General features: G+C 35.7%; 1 protein-coding gene across 4 annotated transcripts in view; it reads right to left on the reverse strand.

Moving 5' to 3' along the window:
• The window catches only part of CBLB (Cbl proto-oncogene B), a 217,891-nt gene that overhangs the window by 86,954 nt on the left and 110,576 nt on the right, over nucleotides 1–20,361 (reverse strand). For all 4 annotated transcript variants that reach the window (XM_043594053.1, XM_043594055.1, XM_043594054.1 and 1 more), the window contains exons 5-8: nucleotides 14,753–14,909; nucleotides 7,023–7,144; nucleotides 3,789–3,926; nucleotides 197–284 (exon numbers count right to left, since the gene is read on the reverse strand). In XM_043594053.1, the coding sequence (XP_043449988.1) occupies nucleotides 197–284; nucleotides 3,789–3,926; nucleotides 7,023–7,144; nucleotides 14,753–14,909 (505 nt within the window). The remainder of the gene's footprint in view (nucleotides 1–196; nucleotides 285–3,788; nucleotides 3,927–7,022; nucleotides 7,145–14,752; nucleotides 14,910–20,361) is intronic.

A 20,361-nucleotide genomic window follows, 5' to 3' on the forward strand; every position in this document is an offset into this window, starting at 1 on the left:
AAGTAAGAATATTAACAGCAGACATTTTTATCCAAAAAATGGAGAAAGTATTTTTTTCAAATACTCTTAGAATTCCTGTAAGTATCTTTCAAATGAAATGCCGGTACAAAATTTTAGCTACAGTAAAAGAGGATGCTTTTTATTTCAAAAATATTAGATACATAATTATAAATGCATTACCAGGAACTGTCCTTACCTGGGTAACTTTTATATGATCATGGGGTGTAGGTTCACACAATCCAGTTAAATCAGGATTATAGCTCCTCCCATCAGGATAAAGATAGCTAGATTATAAACAGAAACTTTATTATAAATACACAATTTTTAATTGCATTTAAGATGATTTAATCAGATTCTTCTATATTCAAACCCACATGTTGAAGTTTCCTTTTTATGTAACTTATATCAAGAAGCTTTGCTATTGTTTGCATAATATTACAAGTTACTTTTAGAACATTTAAAAACTAGAAATCGTTTTCATATCAGAAATACAGGATGAACATGGACTCAGCCACTAAGCAACCATTTTCAGTTAAATACTTTTTACTGTATGTCTTTTAGGTAAGTTAAAAATTTATTTTTTCTGGTCACTCATGGTCTATTCCAAAATACTCTGAATGTACACCTATTTGCAACGATTGTGTCTTTTCATGTGAAGCACAGTTAATGTGAACTGCATCGTTTTACACCATGCTTAGTAACTTGAGGGAAAAATGGAATTAAAACCCACAGGTTTCCTACAAGAGTTATGCAAATACCGCTTTGATATTCCTGTTTTTCCAGTTTCTCATCCTCTGTGTTTCCATTTAAATTCTCACACACATACAAGTCTACAGCCACACACCAACACATCTAAAGATATTACAAAATGCTACAATTATGTTTCATTTACTTCAAGCTACAAACACAGAATCACTTATAAATATGAGGCTCCATTATTAATTTTATTTATTTATTTTTTCAGAAAGAGCATGTGTGCACCCAGGGGAGGGGCAGAGAAACAGGGAGAAAGAGAATCCCAAGCAGGCTCTACACTCAGTACAGAGCCCGACCTGGGGCTCGATCCCATGAACCATGAGATCATGACCTGAGCCAAATTCCAGTCAGACACTTAACCCAGTGAGTCACCCAGGTGCCCCGAGGTTCTACTATTACAGAGGATTAAAATTAGAACTAAAAATTGTAGTAATTATGCCATCTTTTTGTGCTATAAGTCTTTATTCATTCATTCATTCAAAAATGAAATTAATTGTGTTGGTAAATATCTATTTTAGATTTTAAAAAATGGTAACATTACTGCTGGATTATGCTGACTGATTAAGGTATAGTTAATTTTGTTTAGGAGCTATTCTAACTAGCTGCAATGAAAAATTAAGAATGTAATACTACCGTGGTCAATATTTTAAGGAGCAAAACTATACTAAATCTTTTCTGTGAAGTAACAAAAAGTATTTATCCTTAGTCTATAAATGTGTTCATAAGTGTTAAAATTCACCCAGGAAAACCAGGAAAATAATTGAACTTAGATGACAGATAATTCTCATACAGTAAGGAACAGATAATTTTTTTTTTTTTTTTTTTTACAATTTAGAAAAAGGAGTTGACTACATTTGTAATGACATATTTAGAGTGTTATCACAGGGGTGGATTAAAATTCTACAATTATTAAATGAAGAGCACTAAGCAAAAGTTGGTAAGTAGCTTTCTTTTTATATCCTAAAATGGGGCCAGATTTAAGAATTATGACATAACATTTTGCTTATCATCATCACACTTTAAAAACACATATAAATTCTATGACGAATTCAAAACTGAAAGATTATAAAAATAACAATAAGGTTGCTAGAGGAAAGGTTAAAAGTTCTATTTAACGTGTAAGGGGCAATTCAGTGATTACTGTCCTCAGTAAATGAGGGTGTACTGATGAGACCCTCTCAATGGCAAGAAAGGAATAAAGAATCTTGGCTGGTTATCAAAGTGAACTTCTTTATTACCTATGTCACACTATACTGGGTTAACTATAAGGAAAAGACAGCTGACCTTGATAATAGCTGGACCAGATAATATCCTGTGTGTTTTACTCATCTTAGGGAAAAAAAATACCGAACATAATAATATCTATTTTAATGTAATCTAAAAATCTAATCTATTTTTTAAGTAAGATTAAAATGTTAATCTCACCTATTTTAATGTAATCTATCACTAAAGTTCAAATTCAACTAACTAAATGCCTCTGAAGGGTGTGTGTGTGTGTGTGTGTGTGTGTGTGTAAATATTAACAGCTGATTTGCATAGGAGCTCAGAGGCTAAACACTGATTACAATATAACTTGTTATTTTTTATTGGCTTTTAAAAACCAGATAGAAGGTATTGTAAATAATATAAATAAGCTGTATCGAAATTACTAACTTTACAGATTTGCCCACTCGTAACCTCTATTTATAAAGTAAAACTTTACAGCACATTTTCTTAAAAACAATATCCTGTTATCAGTGAATCAAAAGCTATAAAATTTATGATAATTAAAAAAAATAGAAACACACACTTGGTACCAGTTTGCCCTACAATTCTCATGTAACTATTTCTTGAAAGTTCATAACTTATAAAAAAAAAATGCATTTTTTTTCTTCACATATATTCCACCACTTTTTCTCTTTTGCAATTATTTTAGAAAAGGTGTAACTTAAATTATTTGCTCTTTGCTAACTCTGGTGGACTTTCTCCTGCTAGGTTTCTATCACAATCTGTGCTATAGCAAATAAGGGAATATCTGTCTGTAAGTTACTTAGCAAAGGCAAAGGGCAAGAAAAGTGAGCATAATGATGTGACAATAGAACAAAATAGAAAATAAAACAAAAGCATGAAGGGAATGGCACATAGACTACAATGACTAAAATGAAAGAGAAGTATTTACTAGGAAGGCACCTATCAGATTATCTACACTTTGTAGAGGAAAAAAGATAGTCTTACTCTTAAAAAAAAAAAAAAAAAAAAAAGGAAAACTTATTTTTAAATTTTTTTTTTCAACGTTTATTTATTTTTTGGACAGAGAGACAGAGCATGAACGGGGGAGGGGCAGAGAGAGAGGGAGACACAGAATTGGAAACAGGCTCCAGGCTCTGAGCCATCAGCCCAGAGCCCGACGCGGGGCTCGAACTCACCGACCGCGAGATCCTGACCTGGCTGAATCGGACGCTTAACCGACTGCGCCACCCAGGCGCCCGGAAAACTTATTTTTAAATTTAAAAAAATAATAGCTTAAGATAAACTGAATTCAGCTACCAACATAATTCTGGAGCAAGGATTTAATATCAGAAGACAGCCACAAAGACAAAAGGAAAGGAAGGAGTGAGAAAAGCGTAAGAAGGAGAAACAAAATCTGTTACTAATGGTCAAAAAGTAAAACTAGCAATTTGAGGGTTACGTGAAGCAACAGAAGTCAGTTATTTTAAAGAATTATCTTCTTATAAGTTTTTTTCATCTATTCTAAACTACTGTTAAGTGCTTTTTTTTTCCCCTGTGAGAAATACAAACTCATGTTCTAATTTGATGTAGGAATTTATTGCCTATAAAATATAGTTTAATTCAAATCGGTTATCTTAAAATGGCTATTTTAAGAGATGAACAATAAAAAGTAAGGAGCACCCATTCCTTAATCTTGAAAAAACAAAATAAAACAAAACAAAACAGCCAGATCATCAGACAATCTTTTCTCTCCATTGCAAAGCAGTGTCTATCTTTCAAATTGGGGAATAATAAGCACCCTGACTCCCATTTCTCATACTCACAATCCTTCCCTGCTGCCGTCAATCAGGGCTTGAAATAAGGGCTTGTTATGAGGTATGGTCTGTAAGATATTGCCATCCCCTGTCACATAGCCAATGGCCCACTGTCCCAATCTAGTGCAGCTTAACCGGAAAATGTAGCTGTAAAACATGAGAAAATGATGTTTAGTCACATTCAGAATGCATGCTAACTACTAAACAATCTCTTAGATTTTTTTTTAAAGTCAAAGAATAAACAGAATAATTTAGAAAAGCTGAAATAAGTTTCTATCTTCTTATTTTAAGAAGCTGTCCTTCTCCATTCATTGATCTGTAAAACTCCCTTCATTGAACTGTATAAGAAGCTCTGATAATAATTCCATTTAAATACCTCCAGGGCTATAGGACAAAAGAACTGAAGTTGATGTACTTGAGTATCAAAGGTTCTACTGCCATCCCCATCAGCAGGTTCCCTATATGAAACAGTTGACGGCATGAAACAGCTAGGACCTGAATCATTTTTGGAAAGTAAAAAATAAAGAAGTAACAATTTAATTTGTCACCTCAGACAGAAATTGAGTCAGTTTATACTGTGTAATTCAATATATTACTTTGAAACTTTAAAACTATCCATATTTTGTTGTTAATTACTTGTTTACAAATAATAACTTTTCTTTCAAGCATTTCAGCCATTCACCCTTAAATGAAAGATCAAAAGAACCCAACTATATTAATGAGACGGCAAACTAGATTAAGTTCACGGCTGCCGTCTAACCCTGTCCAGTTCAATGTCTTGCAACAGGAAGGCAAAATAGTTCAAAAACATAAATCAAATTGATGACAAAGAGACACTGACTTGGTTTTGAATTCATTGTCATTTATTTATTAACATAGCTATCTACTTTTTTCATTTTAGCTCATTTACGTTTAAGTGTACTGCACTCAATCTTGCCACCATGAAAACTATATGTGGATTTTATAACCCCTTAAGTAGCTCAAAAGTAGGTCAACAATCTGCTATATTTGAGTACCGTGATTGCTATACGTATGTGACAAATTCCTCTCTCCTAATAAACATTAGTTACTGATGAACCAAGTGCTATAAAAATAACTGTACAGGATACTTAACATATATAACAGCTATTGAATCTAATTAACTTGTATCTTTAGCACTGCAATGTAGTTTCATTTTCAAAGAAAACTGGGTTCTTAAAGAAAGGAAGAAGTTGTGGTTTTTAGATACGAAGAACTTCATACTCGTTTTAGATCCTTTGGAAAGGACTCTTCAAGAAAGTCCAAAAACATATTCTCCTAGAGAGCCTGAAAATAGAATATCATCCTGCCAATTAATGGAATCCTTAATCAGAATCATAGTCAAAATAATTGCACACAGATTTATGGTTGTCAGCTGGATCCCCAAAAAAGCAAAACGAGAGAGACTCAACTGTCCTTGGAATAGGCCCCACTATTTTCTGTACCATGAAGCCAAGGAGAAGAAATACTTTCCAAGAGGAAGTAACGGTTTAGCAGGTATTCCGCAAAACAAGTACTTATCAAAATTATTTGTTCACTGAGTTTTCCTAAACTTTACATTTTAAATACCACATCCCACTTTACACATAACAATTTACCACAGACTGACCATTTCATCTTTGCCTAAAACCTAGCAGAATAAATTGTTACAGGGCAAGCTGGGAAGGAAAGGAAGACATCCTTTCGGAGGGCGCTGTCCTTTTATTAAGAGAACTATTCCAATAGTGATAAGGCCTGGCTTTTGCTCCCAACAATGTTCTCTCCCAACATTATTTATCTCTGTGATCTTGAACAAGAGAACACAAAAGGGACTCGGTTTCTTAATTTCCCAAATAACTTCTGTGTTAAATTTGTATGATTGTGTAATTCTAAACATAGCCCATCTTTCAAATCATACTCCAAGAACAAGAAGATACTTTGATGCCAATCTATGGAGTAGAAGTTATGGAAAAATCTGGCTATGAGAGATCCTTGACCAAAACAGAATGAGTCATTTAAGCCACCATCAAAATCTCAATGAGAACCAACTCTCCTTAGTCTACACAGAAGACTTGCACAGGAACTAAACTGTTTTCTGTACCCCCTGCCTTCTTTTTATATACATATAAATGTTTGAAAATATAAAAAAGATGGAGATTTTCATTATGGCAGAGAAAAAGGAATCAACAGCACTGGCTTGTACTATAAACTAGTTTGTTAAAGAACAAACACCATTTGCATTACAAATCAAATAAAAATGGTATTAGAAGAAAAATGCAGCCTTAAAAAAAACAAAGAAATTCATTCCTACAATGAAATGACTCCAATATGGAAATCAGTGTACTCATGGATGTTGGAATGGCATCTCCTACTAAAATGTGAGTGTGAGGACAGGTCTCCACTCTCATTGCTGCCACACCCAGCTCACTGCTTGCCATAGTACAAATGCCTACTAGGTACCTAACACATTTCTAAGTGGGACGTGGGGAAAATGCACAAACCAGGAGACAGACTTTTTGATCCCAGATTTGACATTAATAAAGTATGATTTCTCAGCCAAAGCCACAGGGACTGACAAAAACAGCCAATCTCTGTGAGTTTTACCCAGTTTCATCATCTGGAAAATAAAACATAAATTCTGAAGCTATAAAGAAGCATAAGGTATTCTGGAAGAAATTCTTACAGACATGAAATTGGTTGGATTGTAACAATGGGCTTATATATGTTTACATGCGTTTATCATGTATGTATAGGTAAATGTATATATATACTTATATTTGTTTATATGTATTTACATATCATTATGTGTTTATCATTGAACCAAATTAAATATCGTGAAAAATACTTTAAAATAATGAACATGAAATTGATTTACTTTGTGTTTAGCACAATATTTAAGTATTCAAATATACACATACAATTTTATACACAAACACAGGTGTCATGAAAACAGACAATATGCTAATACCCTACTCTAATTTGAAAAATCAGAGCTCTGAGACTTAATGAAATTTTAAGTTTATCAAATTACATGGTATCACATCCTCTTTTACTTTATGAACACAGTTTCAGTACCAGCACAACAAAATCAGTTTAAAGGACACAATTAAGAAGTACCAGGAGCTCTATTAGCATTTCCTTTCCTCCCTCCACTCACCTGGGTATTACTGATTTACCTAAGAATGACCCAGAGAGAACTCTTCATCATTAGATATACCTCATAATATTACTGTTAAAGAGTCTTACCTTCCGGGTTTGGTGCTGTATTTCTGTAGTCGTGCTTTAACTTCATCATATGTGAGAAATGCCATGTAACCTGGATGTGTTACAGCTAAGAAATTCCAATTCCGTAAAATAGAGCCCCAAGGCTAAAAATATGAATAAATGAAAAGATATTATCTAGATGATATCAATTATCAATTATATGCCAACCTCATTTAATATAGTTACTGAAATCTCCTGGATGAGTTCATGTGGCCTAGGTCAACCTTCAATGCCTAACAGCAAACATGTAATACCTTCTTCTATTTTGGAGAAATATTAGGCAGAAAGTAGGACGGAATACAGAGAACAAAAAAGAAAAAAAAAATTCTTTACAAATTCTATTCCCAATACAGCATTTGTGATCACTTTGGAACCTAACACACGTCACTCTCCTGTTTAAAACCCTCTAACTTTGAGTAAAAGCCAAAGTCCTTATAAATGGTCTAGAAGAGCTTCACAAGGTTGATGTCCAGCTCCCTTTCTGTGCCTATCTGTCATGACTCTCCCACTTTCTGGCTCTTCTCCAGGCACCCTGGCTTCTTTGTAGCTGGTGTGAACACAAAGATACTCTTCTTCCTCAGAGGTTTAGTATTTGCTGATTCCTTTACCAGAATTCTTTCTCCAAATACATAATGATTCTTCTCCAATGTTACCTCAATGAAGCCTTCTCAGACCACTCTACTTAAAACTGTTAACTCTCATCACATTCCTTATCTCCCTTTGTGTCTGTTTTGTTCACTACTGTACCTTTAAGGTATCTAATTTTATAGAACAAGAAGCCATACCATGGAATGTAAGTGATTTGGCAAAGGTTACATATTAACCACAAGCTACATAAGAGTAAGGAACATGCAGGTCTTGTTCACCAAGGGGATACTATAATGGACGTATGATCAGAACATAGTGACCAGGAAGGCGTAACTGTTGTTGAAAAGTTCCTCTAGCTAGTGACTTGTCTGAAAGGCCCTGACTCCCAACCTACCATTCTTTCCATGGTAAGAGACTGGTGCTCATGCTCACATTTGCCTAATTCTTGCACAGTTACAAAAGGTTTATGATTTAGCAGTCAGGAAATTAAAAATCTTTCACAGAAACACACAAATGCACACACACAGAATTTGTACCATTCTTTCATGTGATTAGCTATCCCTCCAGTTACCATGGCAAGAGAAAAAAGGCAGTCAGTGATAGACAGTTTTGCTTGAGGGTGTGAGTGAATCATCTCTGCCACATTTTTAAGGCTGAAGCTACATTTATTCCAAGGACTTGGCAGCATATTCTAGCTGATGTGCCAGATTATTAACTCATATCTTCTACATAAAAGAAAAAAAAAAAGGTATTTTGTGTTGCCAAGTGAAAGTGGTTGAAATTGGTAGAGGGCTCCTGGCTTTTGTTTGTTTTGAGACTTGCTCCCAATGATTGTTAAGCAAGTTTCAGATTCACAAGGTGGAATTCTTAAAGGATTGTATCTTTGAGATGAGGATAACCAAGGAAAGAATTATTTAGTAATGAAAAATTTTTTAACCTTTTCTGACATAACAAGAAAAATCTTCAGGGTATTTCCCTATCACACTAAAATATCTAATTGGGCAAAAAGGAGCTCTGGAGAACACTATTATCAGAGTTTCTACGTACTTGGAAAAAACCAAAACATGTTTCTAATTTTCTTCCAAAGTCATGACTAAAAATTGCATAAATAATATTTGGAAGATTATCACCCTATGTTTTTAAAAACAGAAATAACTGCTAGTATAGGCACTGGATTTTGTTTTGTTCTACTTCGCACCTACAAAGGGCAAGGATAGAAAGAATATAAAATATTTGGGACACTTCCATTAAAGTCTACAAAAATTAATGGAAGAGTTGTTAAAAAGATACTGAACTTTACGGAGAGCCAATGCACAGATCAGAATACAGGTGGAAAACAAATGAAATTGGGAGTTTTCAGTCAACAGCTACAGTATTAAGCAACCATTTCTTAGTACAAATCCACAGGGCCAGCTTCTAACTACAAAAATATTTTTGTAATAGAAAGAGTCTGTGTACTGTTTTTCTTGTGAATGCAACCCACAGTCAGAACACATGGTAGTTACGTTTTTTTGTTTGTATACTTGTTTTGTTTTCTTAAGTATTTTGCCAACTAATGGCTTAATGAAGGCAAGATAAAATGCTTTGGAGACAAAGAATTATTTTTATAATTTGTTTTTAGATTAAGGGAAATGTTTTCACACCCACCAACACAAAATGTACAGATTCTTAAATGATTACAGAAATTAATTAAGTGAATTAAGGAAGCTATTCCCTCCATTCTTCCAAAATGCTACTATTTTCAAGAATAGCTGTCTAATGACTTACAACTTATATTGCAAGAGGGGCCTGGATTGGTCTGTCCAGACTCACTCTCTTCTTGCTATAATGGATGACTTTCCTTCTCTTCTTTTGTTCCCTATTCCATTGATGCTATATATTCCATAGTCACAAATATATTCCTTCAAATCACACAATCCTTATCCCACCACCCCTCAAATTTATTGCCCCATTTTTCAGCAACCCAATCTCCTCTAGTAGTGGGGAAATGGAAGAAGTGGGGCAGCAGCCCTGGGGAGAGAGTAGAGAGAAGCAAAATCCATCTATTTGTGTTCTAGGACTTTAGTACCTGCCAACCCCAGAATCTCTGAACTTCCTGGAAAGGAGAAAGAGAAGATTAAAGGCAGAAGAAAGAAGAAATGAGGAAGGTCTCCACTGTAAGATCATTCCAATGACTTCCCGGCATTTGTTCATGTGCTGGCAGAATATCAGGATAAGGGAAGAGTGGAAAAGAACGTATCTAGTATCCGGCTTTACATTCTTTTCTTCCCTTCTTCTTCCATTTCCTGGCCAATTCTCTTAGTCCCCGCTGATGACTTCTTCAAACCTAATGCTAGTTCTCTACATCATATCCCAATCTGGAGCATGTACCTTTCCTACTTTCAGATCCCATTCTGCTAAATATCCCATTCCTGACAATTCAGATATTAGAATTCACTACTAATTAGCCACCGTCATTGTCACTGCAGAAGAATATATGTTCATGCCGGTACACTACTCACAAAACTTATATTTTTTCATACAGAATGCATAATTATAACTTAAAAAACTATTACTCAAAGTTGTATAAAAATGAAAGGTAAGTAAAGTTCATATGTCTACTTTCCTATTCATAGAATGAATTTCATAATATTTTAAGGGACATGTATGATAAGTTAAAGCATTTGAGTAATGAAACCAAAAGAAGTGAAAAGTCACAGAAATATATAGGAGTTAACAAGAGCTCTTTAGCTACTTCTATAATTATGTGTTTTAAAGGAGACTAGACATTTTTGGTCCATAGATATTTTTTTGGTTTTGTTATCTAAAACTTTTCACAGTAATTCTATTTAAAAAGATTCTTTTCCTCACCCATCCCGGTGAGCATAAATAAGATACACGTAATTTAGAGTATTAAGATTACCTGCACTCTTTTAAATGAAACAGCTTATAAGAAAATATGTGCACATATTAAATAGCAGTTTGGTAAGTGTTTAACCAACATTAAGGTGGCCTCATAACTCTAATATATAACTGAGGCGTTCTAGCATTTAACTTCCACACTAAAAAGCTGTCCAGGCTCCCTACAAAAAACACATTCTTCCTAGAATGAACAGTTAGGTTTAATGTATGAAAATAATCTTTTTTCTCTTCCTTCAGGAAGAGAGGGGAAGAAACAAAGCTTTACTACTTCAAATGTCTTTGTTGTATCATGTTAAATAAAAAAAAATTGTAAAATTATCAGAAATCTTTAATGAAAAGAGAGGTTCTGTTATAAAATGATCAGTATCAGGGAGCACAATCTTTTTTATAAAATTTACCTTAAAATCATTTTAAAAAGTAACCTAATAGCCTATACAGGCATACCTCATTTTATTGTGCTTTGCTTTACTGCACTTCGAAGATATTGTGTTGTGTTTCTGTGGGGTTTTTGTTCTCAGATTGAAGGTTTGTGGCAACCCCATACTGAGCAAGTCCATCATGGCACCATTCTTGCAAAAGCATTTGTTCACTTGAAGTCTGTCATATTTTGGTAATTCTTAAAATATTACAGATATTTAAGTCATTGTATTTGTTATGGTGACTCTGTGATCAGTGATTTTTGGTCTTACTGATTTAATTTTGAGGGGTATCATAAACCACATCAATAGAAGACATCAAATGTAGCCCACAAATGCGTGTTCTGACTGCTCAACTGACCAGCCATTCCTCCATCTCTCCCTGTCCTCGGCCTCCCTCTCCCCTGAGACACAGCAACATTGAAATTAGGCCAATTAATAAGCCTGCAATGGCCTTCAAGTGTTCAAATGAAAGAAAAAGAGTCACACATCTCTCCCTTTAAATCAAAAGCTAGACATAATCAAGCTGAATGAGGAAGGCATGTTGAAAGGCAACACAGACTGAAAGGTAGGCCTCCTGCACCAAATGGTTTGCCAAGTTGTGACTGAAAAGGAAAAGTTCTTGAAGGAAATTAAAAGTGTTACTCCAGCAAACACGTGAATAGTAAGAAAGAGAAAGAGTCTTATTGCTGATATGATGAAAGTTTTAGTGGTCTACATAGTGGCCCTAACTATCTTCAATTCTAGGAAGGCTGAGAAAAGTGGGGAAGCTGCAGAAGAAATGCTTGAAACTAGCAGAGGTCGGTTCATCAGGTTTAAGGAAAGAAGCCATCTCCATAACATAAAAGTGGAAGGTGAAACATCAAGTGCTGATTGACATAAAAACTGCAGCAAGTTCTCCAGAAGATCTAAGACAATTAATGAAGGTGGCTACACTAAACAAGAGATTTTCAGTGGAGATGAAGTGGCCTTCTATTGGAAGAAGATGACATCTAGGATTTTCATAGCTAAAGAGAAGTCAGTGCTTGGCTTCAAAGCTTCAAAGGACAGGCTGACTGACTCTCTTGTTTTGTTAGAGGCTAACGTGGCTGGTGACTTAAGTTGAAGCCAATACTCATATCCTAGTCTGAAAATTCTAGGACCCTTAAAAATTATGCTAAATCTACTCTTCCTGTGCTCTAGAAATGGAACAACAAAGCCTGGATGACAACATATCTGTTTGCAACATGAGTTCCTGAATATTTTCAGTCCACTGTTCAGCCAAAAAGTTCCCTTTCAAAATATTACTTCTCACTGTTAATGCACCTGGTCATCCAAGAACTCTGATGGAGATGCACAAGTTTAATGTTGTTTTCATTCCTGCTAACACAACATCCATCCTGTAGCCCATGGGTCAAGGAGTAGTTTCAACTTTCAAGTCTTATTTTTTAAAAATACATTTTGTAAGGCAATAGCCGCCATAGATTCCTCTGATGGATCTGGGCAACGTTAACTAAAAACCTTCTGGAAGGGGTACACCATTCTAGATGCCATTAAGAACATTTGTGACCTATGGGAAGAGATCAAAATATCACCATGAACAGGAGTTTGGAAGAAGTTAATTCCAACCAACAAGGATGACTTTGAGGGGTTCAAAATTCCAGTGGATGAAGTACCTGCAGATGTGATGGAAACAGGAGGAGAACTAGAATCAGAAGTGGAACCTAAAGAGGGACTGAATTGCTACAATGTCATTATACAACTTTAATGGATGAAGAGCTGCTCCTTAGGAGTGAGGGAAGAAAACGGTTTCTTACATAGAATCTACGCCTGTGAAGATGCTGTGAAGATTGCTGAAATGACAACAACGAAAGAGTGAGAATATTAGTTGATAAAGGAGCGGGAAAATTTGTGAGGACCGACTCCAATTTTGAAAGAAGTCCTGTGGGCAAAATGCTTTCAAACAGTATCATATGCTACAGAGAAATTGTTGGTGAAAGGAAGAGTCAATCAATGCAGCGAACTTCATTGTTGCCTTATTGTAAGAAACTGTCACAGCCAGCCCAGCCGTCAGCAACCACCATCCTGACCAGTCGGCAGCCATCAACATTGAGGCCAAGACCCTCCACCAACAAAAAGATTACGACTCAGTGAAAGCTCAGATGATGGTTAGCATTTTTTAGCAATCAAGTATTTTGTAATTAAGGTATATACATTGCTTTTTAAAGACATGATGCTGTTACACATGCAATAGACTACCATATAGTGTAAACATAACTTATAAGCACTAGGAAACCAAAAAGTGTTTTGAACTGCTTTATTGTGATATTCACTTCATTGCACTGGTCTGGAACCGAACCTGCAACATCTCCAAGATGTACCTGTATATACCAAGGGAATAATCATGAAACTAATGTAAACTGAAAATATGCAAAAACACAATTTCTGCAATCATTTATCTAATTTCTTATCCTATACACCTAGGTAGAATTATGATCTGAAAGTTGTAATAAAAACAATGTATTCTATAAGTATTGTTGACAAGAGTTAATTTGCCTTCTGTTAACAGGTTCTTTCATAAATTAAAACTTAATCCCACACAATTTTATTTTCTTACATAAATCAGTCACCAGATCCTTGTAAACTAGTGCCAAGCAGAATCATAAATCAAAGAAGCAAAATTCTTATAACATGGAAAACATGAAAACCAATATTATACTCCAACATTTGTTGAAAGCACGTTTCAAACGCATAAATCTTACTGAGACTTAAAATAATAAAAAAATTCCATCAGGATACAAGCAAGCCTGTGTTCTGATCAATTTACCTCACTTACTATATAATTTATATTACTATAAGTATAAAGATTTTAAGTGGGATTCTTTCATTCTGTGACTACTTGAATTGAACACCATAGATGATATACAATTTAGTGGCATAGTCAAATTCAAAACACAAATTTCAAGTCTTCAAGTTTAATGTAATTCCATGAAGACATACAAAAGAATAAAATGATAGCACACAGCTTACATCATTTAATGGTACCTGCTTCTGAAAAGCTATGTGAAGACAATTATAACGGATAGATTAAAAAAGAAAAACAATAAACAGGACAAGAAGGTTAATGTCACAGTCATACATATTAGAAAACAGGAAAAAAAAAAAAAGAAACCCTAAATTTTCCAAAAGAGGAATTTGTTAAAGTAATGACATACTATTTTGATGAAAACATTACGTAGCAACTGAAAATCAATAATTATATTGATGAAAAAGATTTATTGACATGAAAACACGTTTATAATATGTGGTTGAATGAGCAACGTAAGTTGTAAAACAGTATACACCACAGGGATCTTCTCTACAGAACATGATAAATTTACTATTTATTGCAAAGTTTACTATATCTCTTCTCACCTAATGAACACAGGACGCAAAGCAGAAAAGTTGGGTTCCAACCTCAGCATATACCCACCCATAAAATTTGCATTCTGTCAGTTACTGGGCTAAAAGGACAAAGTAAAGTGAGAAACTAGGAAATTTAAAACAAAGCTCCTTTCCATGAATCTTCTCAAGGCTAACAAGCAATTACCAGCCTCACAGCACCTGATACGCCAAACTTTAAACCTTAAACTTATAGCAATGACCAAAAACTTACACCAGCGACTTCAAAATTATACACTACCAAAAAATGAGACTATTTCTCACATGCTTGTGTGTGTGAGAGAGATGTACTCACACATGTGCACACGAACGAACGCGTGCACACCACATGCACACATAGGAAGGAAATCAGGAGGGAGGAAAGGATTCAGCAAATAGAAAGCTTACCTGAAAGAGTCTGGTAAAAATATCAAATTCAAAAACTGAAATGTAATCATTACAAGTTAAATCAATTGTTGATTTCAGAGCCATTGCTTCCAGGCCGGAGCTAATTTGATGAACCTCATGAAGGCACTGTCTGAATACTTTCCATGGCACAATAGTCCTGTGTAAGAAAAAAAAAAATGAGTAATTGAATCAACTGTCATTTAAGACATACCTTCCACTGAAACAGAAGAGTTCAATCATAATGTTAATAGAATTAATTGCATTTGTACTAAAAGATAAAGTGTTGACAAAAAAGACAAAGATATGTTCATAATTCAGAACATATGTAATAGGTTTTGCTAACTGGACTGTTTTCCATTTGCTAAGAATGTGACAAAAATCAAAATCAACTTCTCTCTCAAACAATCCTTGCCTATCAACATATTTCTAAAAATACGTCCAAAAGAAGGGATTAGGTCAACGTCCTATGTGTCTTACCTCTTGTGTATACAAGATCATTTGACTTTGCATCAAGTTAATTTTTCCCCTCTATTTTCTTAAAATAACGGTAAGACTATGGGTTCATATAATAGTAGGAACTATGTACTCATGGCACAAAAGAGTAATTTACATCCACCATTTTGAGAAAGCTCAGGTGGAAAGTCATGAAGACATGTTAGCCATTACCTCCTTGTATTCTGCAAATAAAAAGCACATGCTATTTAACCTTTCATATTAATACAAAGGAAAATGTTAATATTTTTAACCAACAACACTGGCTAGCATGTGGAAATTCATTTATTCATAACTTACTTTTCTTAAATATTATGCATCAAATTTTTTATTAAGTAATGCATTTACGTACTTCAAAAACTTAAAAGAGCAAAAAATGGTATTCAGGGAAGTCTCCCAGTCTGTCCTCCACCTGACCAGTTTCTGACATTCACCTACTTCCTTCCCACCATGAAAATAAGTAACACTCATTTTTCATCCCTTAGTTAATTTTCCTCCTTTTGGAATGTTAAATGCCTATTCTTGAATAAGTGGAAGAAAGAAATCATTTGTGTTTCTTTAAAATTTTAAGCTGCAGTTTTCACAGTAGGACATCAGAAGAGCTATATACATCCTCTTTTAAGAATGTACGTATTTAGGTATTAGGTTTTTCTTTACCATTATCTCTTAAGAAATAAAAGGCTCAGAATGGACTACATTGGCCCTTTCCTATATTAATTTTCCCAGTGAAGCATCACCATAAATGTACAACTTCATATTCACTCAATAATTATCCATTTCAGTGATTGTCAAACTTGAGCATTCATCAGGATCGTGGAAGGGCTTGTTAAGACAGAAATTGCTGATCCACAACCCATGATATTCTAATTCAGTATGCCTGAGGTGCAGCTGAAGAACTTACAGTTTTGACAAGTTCCCAAGTGATGCTGACACTGCTGGTCTGGGGATAACACTTTTTGAGAGTCACTGATCTATTGCTAAGGCAAGACACTGTTGAGAAATACACCTATGAAAATAGAAGATACTATCTGTCCTTGAAGAACACGCATACAGGGTAGAAATAAGATGTGTAATGCTAAAAAACATAGGTGGGGAGGGGAGGCATATTTAAGGCAGTGCTGGAGGAGTTCCAGAGAAGGAGGGGTCTGTGGCAAGCTGAACAAATGAATGGAGGGACAGGCTTATGATACTATGCTGCATTTATAAGAAAGTTTAGGCTTGATAGACCATTAAAAGAAAGAAAACATGAGGCTGACTACATCAAAAGGCTTTTCTCTATGTATGAAAAAAAAAAAAAAACAGGAAACCACAGAGAACCGAAGAGATACACCACATCAGACACCGTTTAGAAGAAACACACGTCAAGCTCTGATTAAGGTTAACAAAATGCTACTGTTTTCAGAAAACAAGGATAACTTTTGATAATGTTAGGAGGCCATTGATTTATGGCAACGTGTAAAAATGAAATTGTGTCCAGTTACATTACAGTTACTGCTAAAGTAGTGCCTAAGAAGCACATTTGTCTTTTCCAAATTAAAGTTTCAAATATTCAACATGTAAGAGGGACATGAACCCTCATATTCAAAATTTTTAAATATTAAACAAAGAACTACTGACTTAAGAATGGCATGTTTTAGTTTTGTATAGAAATGTTAAAAGAAACTTGTCTTGCATATAAAGTATAAAAAGGATGGGGCGCCTGGGTGGCTCAGTCGGTTAAGCCGCCGACTTCGGCTCAGGTCATGATCTCGCGGTCCGTGAGTTCAAGCCCCGCGTCGGGCTCTGTGCTGACAGCTCAGAGCCTGGAGCCTGTTTCAGATTCTGTGTCTCCTTCTCTCTGACCCTCCCCCGTTCATGCTCTGTCTCTGTCTCAAAAATAAATAAACGTTAAAAAAAAATTAAAAAAAGTATAAAAAGGAAATCAATGGGCCTGACACCTTTAATACCTGCTATCATAAAAATATATATATCTCCATCCCAATATTTAAGGAGCATGCAGGCCATAACTCCTTCCAATACTCAATGATTTCCCAGAGAAAATTATATTTAAAAAATGTATGAACTTCTAAAACTGTAGTCTGACATACTACTTTGGGACAGTAATTTACAAAGGAGCAAGCTACATTTCTGTGGCACTTGTGTAAATGACACTTGCTCACAGTTCACTTGTGATAAACCAAAGGTCCAAATATCCTTACATAGGGTAGTGACAGGGATTAAGAAGGGCATTATTTGGTTAACTAATTATATACAAAATTTACAAACGGGTACCTTTCCTTTGATCAGCTGAATCAAACACCCACCATCGAAAATATCGGGGAGGAGAAGGGGTTCACAAATGAAGAGCAGAAACAGCATGCAATGACTTCTTAAAAAAAAAAATTGTTCTGAAACCGTGGCACTAAGGATCTAACCTTTCCAAAGAGGACGTCAAGTTGCTACCACCTTCTTTCCTGATGTGTATGGGGGGAGGGAAAAAGAAGAGGATGGCTTTTCACACCTTTAATTAAACTGCAGCAACAACACATAGTGGTTTCTACTCTCTTTCCCTAGAGATGAAGCAAGTCAGAGAAAATATTAATGACAAATTGTTTTACAAATACGTACAAACTTCATTGTGCTAACAGAAATCTGGGAATATGAAAAGAGGAAGAAAAAAACCCAATAGAACATAAAAGCTTCATGCTCTCCCTAATCCAGAAATATTTTAATCTGTCCTTTTGCCACTTTCAATTACAAATCACTGTGATTACAAGTTAATTCAAACTTCAAAATCTATTGAAAAGCACAAGTAACTGTTAATCCACAAAGAATGGAATACAAGGCCAGTGGTCAGCCAGAAACTTATAATAATTATGATTTCAGGATTTTTTAGACTTGCAATAGGAGTAAGAATAAGAGCTGCCACTTACTGATGGTCTACTCTCTCTGCCAGTCATCACGCACTTTATGTCTATTACCAGAGTTTGTCATGATAACACTACAAGACAGATTATATATTTATCTTCATGATACAGTTGGGAAAACTGAGGCTTAAAGAGGTTGAGTAATTTGCCTAGGAAAGACTTTACATGTTCCAGGTACTGTGGCATGTTCAAACCACTTGTGAATAGACTATGTTGTGCCGTTTGCAAACTCTATAGAAAAAGATGAGGGTGTCTAGGAAATCTCATGGGATGAAGTTCCTTGAACCTCATCTTACTCACCTCGGTACAAGACAGACAAGGTGTGCAACTAAAATTTGTGTAATTAAATTAACCTGTGTCTAGGGAAGGCAAGGGAGTGTTACATGGAGGAGGAGACCAGAAATTTGGGCTCCACTCCCTTTCTCCACTACACAGAAATCTTGAAGACAAAAGAGTTATAGTCTGTTCATATAATATCAGGACAGATAAGAACATAGGCTACGTTACAATTTTGTTATTAGATAATAAGTCTTGGTCTATTTACCAAGAAACAAAAGAGTAATTATATTTTTTTAGACTTGAAAATAGAGTTAGTGGCCTTTCAGATAAAAACAGATACAGGGAAACCAAACTGCAAAGGTGTCAGTAGGTCAGCAACTGACAAGTCACTCAATCTCCCAGGCTTTCTCCTTCTCAGTAGAAGTTGAAAAGTGTATTAGATATTCTAACTTGACAATCTTGCAGCTTAAAATAAAACAGTAAAAGGAATGGAAGACAAAAAATGTTAGGAGATTATAACAAAAAAAAAGGCAAAACATTTTCATGACACCACAAGTTCATAACAGGATATATCTTTTGTTTTTAATTCATATGAAAAAAATCCACATAAGGTGTGAATCCCAACAAAGCCTACAGTATTTGAAAAGTCATATACTTCTGGTGTGAATGAGAATTTATACAGCATTTCTAGAAGGCAATTTGGCAGCAAGTGTCAAAAGCCTGTATTTTTTGAAAAATCTACTTCTGGGATTTCACCTAACAAGATTATGTAAAAAAAAAAAAAAACTATACACACACATGTATATATCTATATGTATATATATTTATACACATAAATACACAGCAACACAAATATCTACCCATAAACCTTTTCAATACAGTGTTGTTCATAGCAGCAAAAAATCAAAATAATATGTTCAATAGTAATAATAGGAAATGTTAAAATCTTTGGATATAATATGTAACAGTAATTAACAGCTGTAAAAAAGAATATTGTCATGGAAAAGTGTCCACGGCATATTTAAATGGGAATTGCATTTCTGAAATTGTATGTCCGTTATGATCTAATGCTGAAAACTATCTAGAATGTTTGGAGATATCAATACCCATTTTAACTGATGATAACTGGATCGTGGTAGCAGTATGAGTGATTATTTTATTTTTCTCTGTAAGCCATTAGAGCATATTCATAAATATGCTAAGAAATAAAATATATACTGAAGATGGCGGCGTAGGAGGACGCTGGGCTCACCGCGCGTCCTGCTGATCACTTAGATTCCACCTACACCTGCCTAAATAACCCAGAAAAACACCAGAGGATTAGCAGAACGGAGTCGCCGGAGCCAAGCGCAGACGAGAGGCCCACAGAAGAGGGTAGGAAGGGCGGCGAGGCGGTGCGCGCTCCACAGACTGGTGGCAGGGAGCCGGGGCGGAGGGGCGGCTCACCGGCCAAGCAGAGCCCCCGAGTCTGGCTTGCAAAAGCGGAGGGGCCGGGCGGACTGTGTTCCGACAGCAAGCGCGACTTAGCGTCTGGGAGGACATAAGTTAGCAGCTCTGCTCGGAAAGCGGGAAGGCTGGAGGACAAAGGGAGGGAGAGCTGCTGAGCCCCCGGACTGACGACAGAGCTTAATTTGGCGGGGAACAAAGGCGCTCGCCAGCGCCATCTCCCCCGCCCATCCCCCAGCCAAAATCCCAAAGGGAACCAGTTCCTGCCAGGGAACTTGCTCGCTGCGCAAACACCCAACTCTGTGCTTCTGCGGAGCCAAACTTCCGGCAGCGGATCTGACTCCCTCCCGCTGCCACAGGGCCCCTCCTGAAGTGGATCACCTAAGGAGAAGCGAGCTAAGCCTGCCCCTCCTGCCCCCGTGCACCTTGCCTACCCACCCCAGCTAATACGCCAGATCCCCAGCATCACAAGCCTGGCAGTGTGCA

This window comes from Prionailurus bengalensis, chromosome C2, assembly GCF_016509475.1.
Source record: "Prionailurus bengalensis isolate Pbe53 chromosome C2, Fcat_Pben_1.1_paternal_pri, whole genome shotgun sequence".
Taxonomy (NCBI): domain Eukaryota; kingdom Metazoa; phylum Chordata; class Mammalia; order Carnivora; family Felidae; genus Prionailurus; species Prionailurus bengalensis.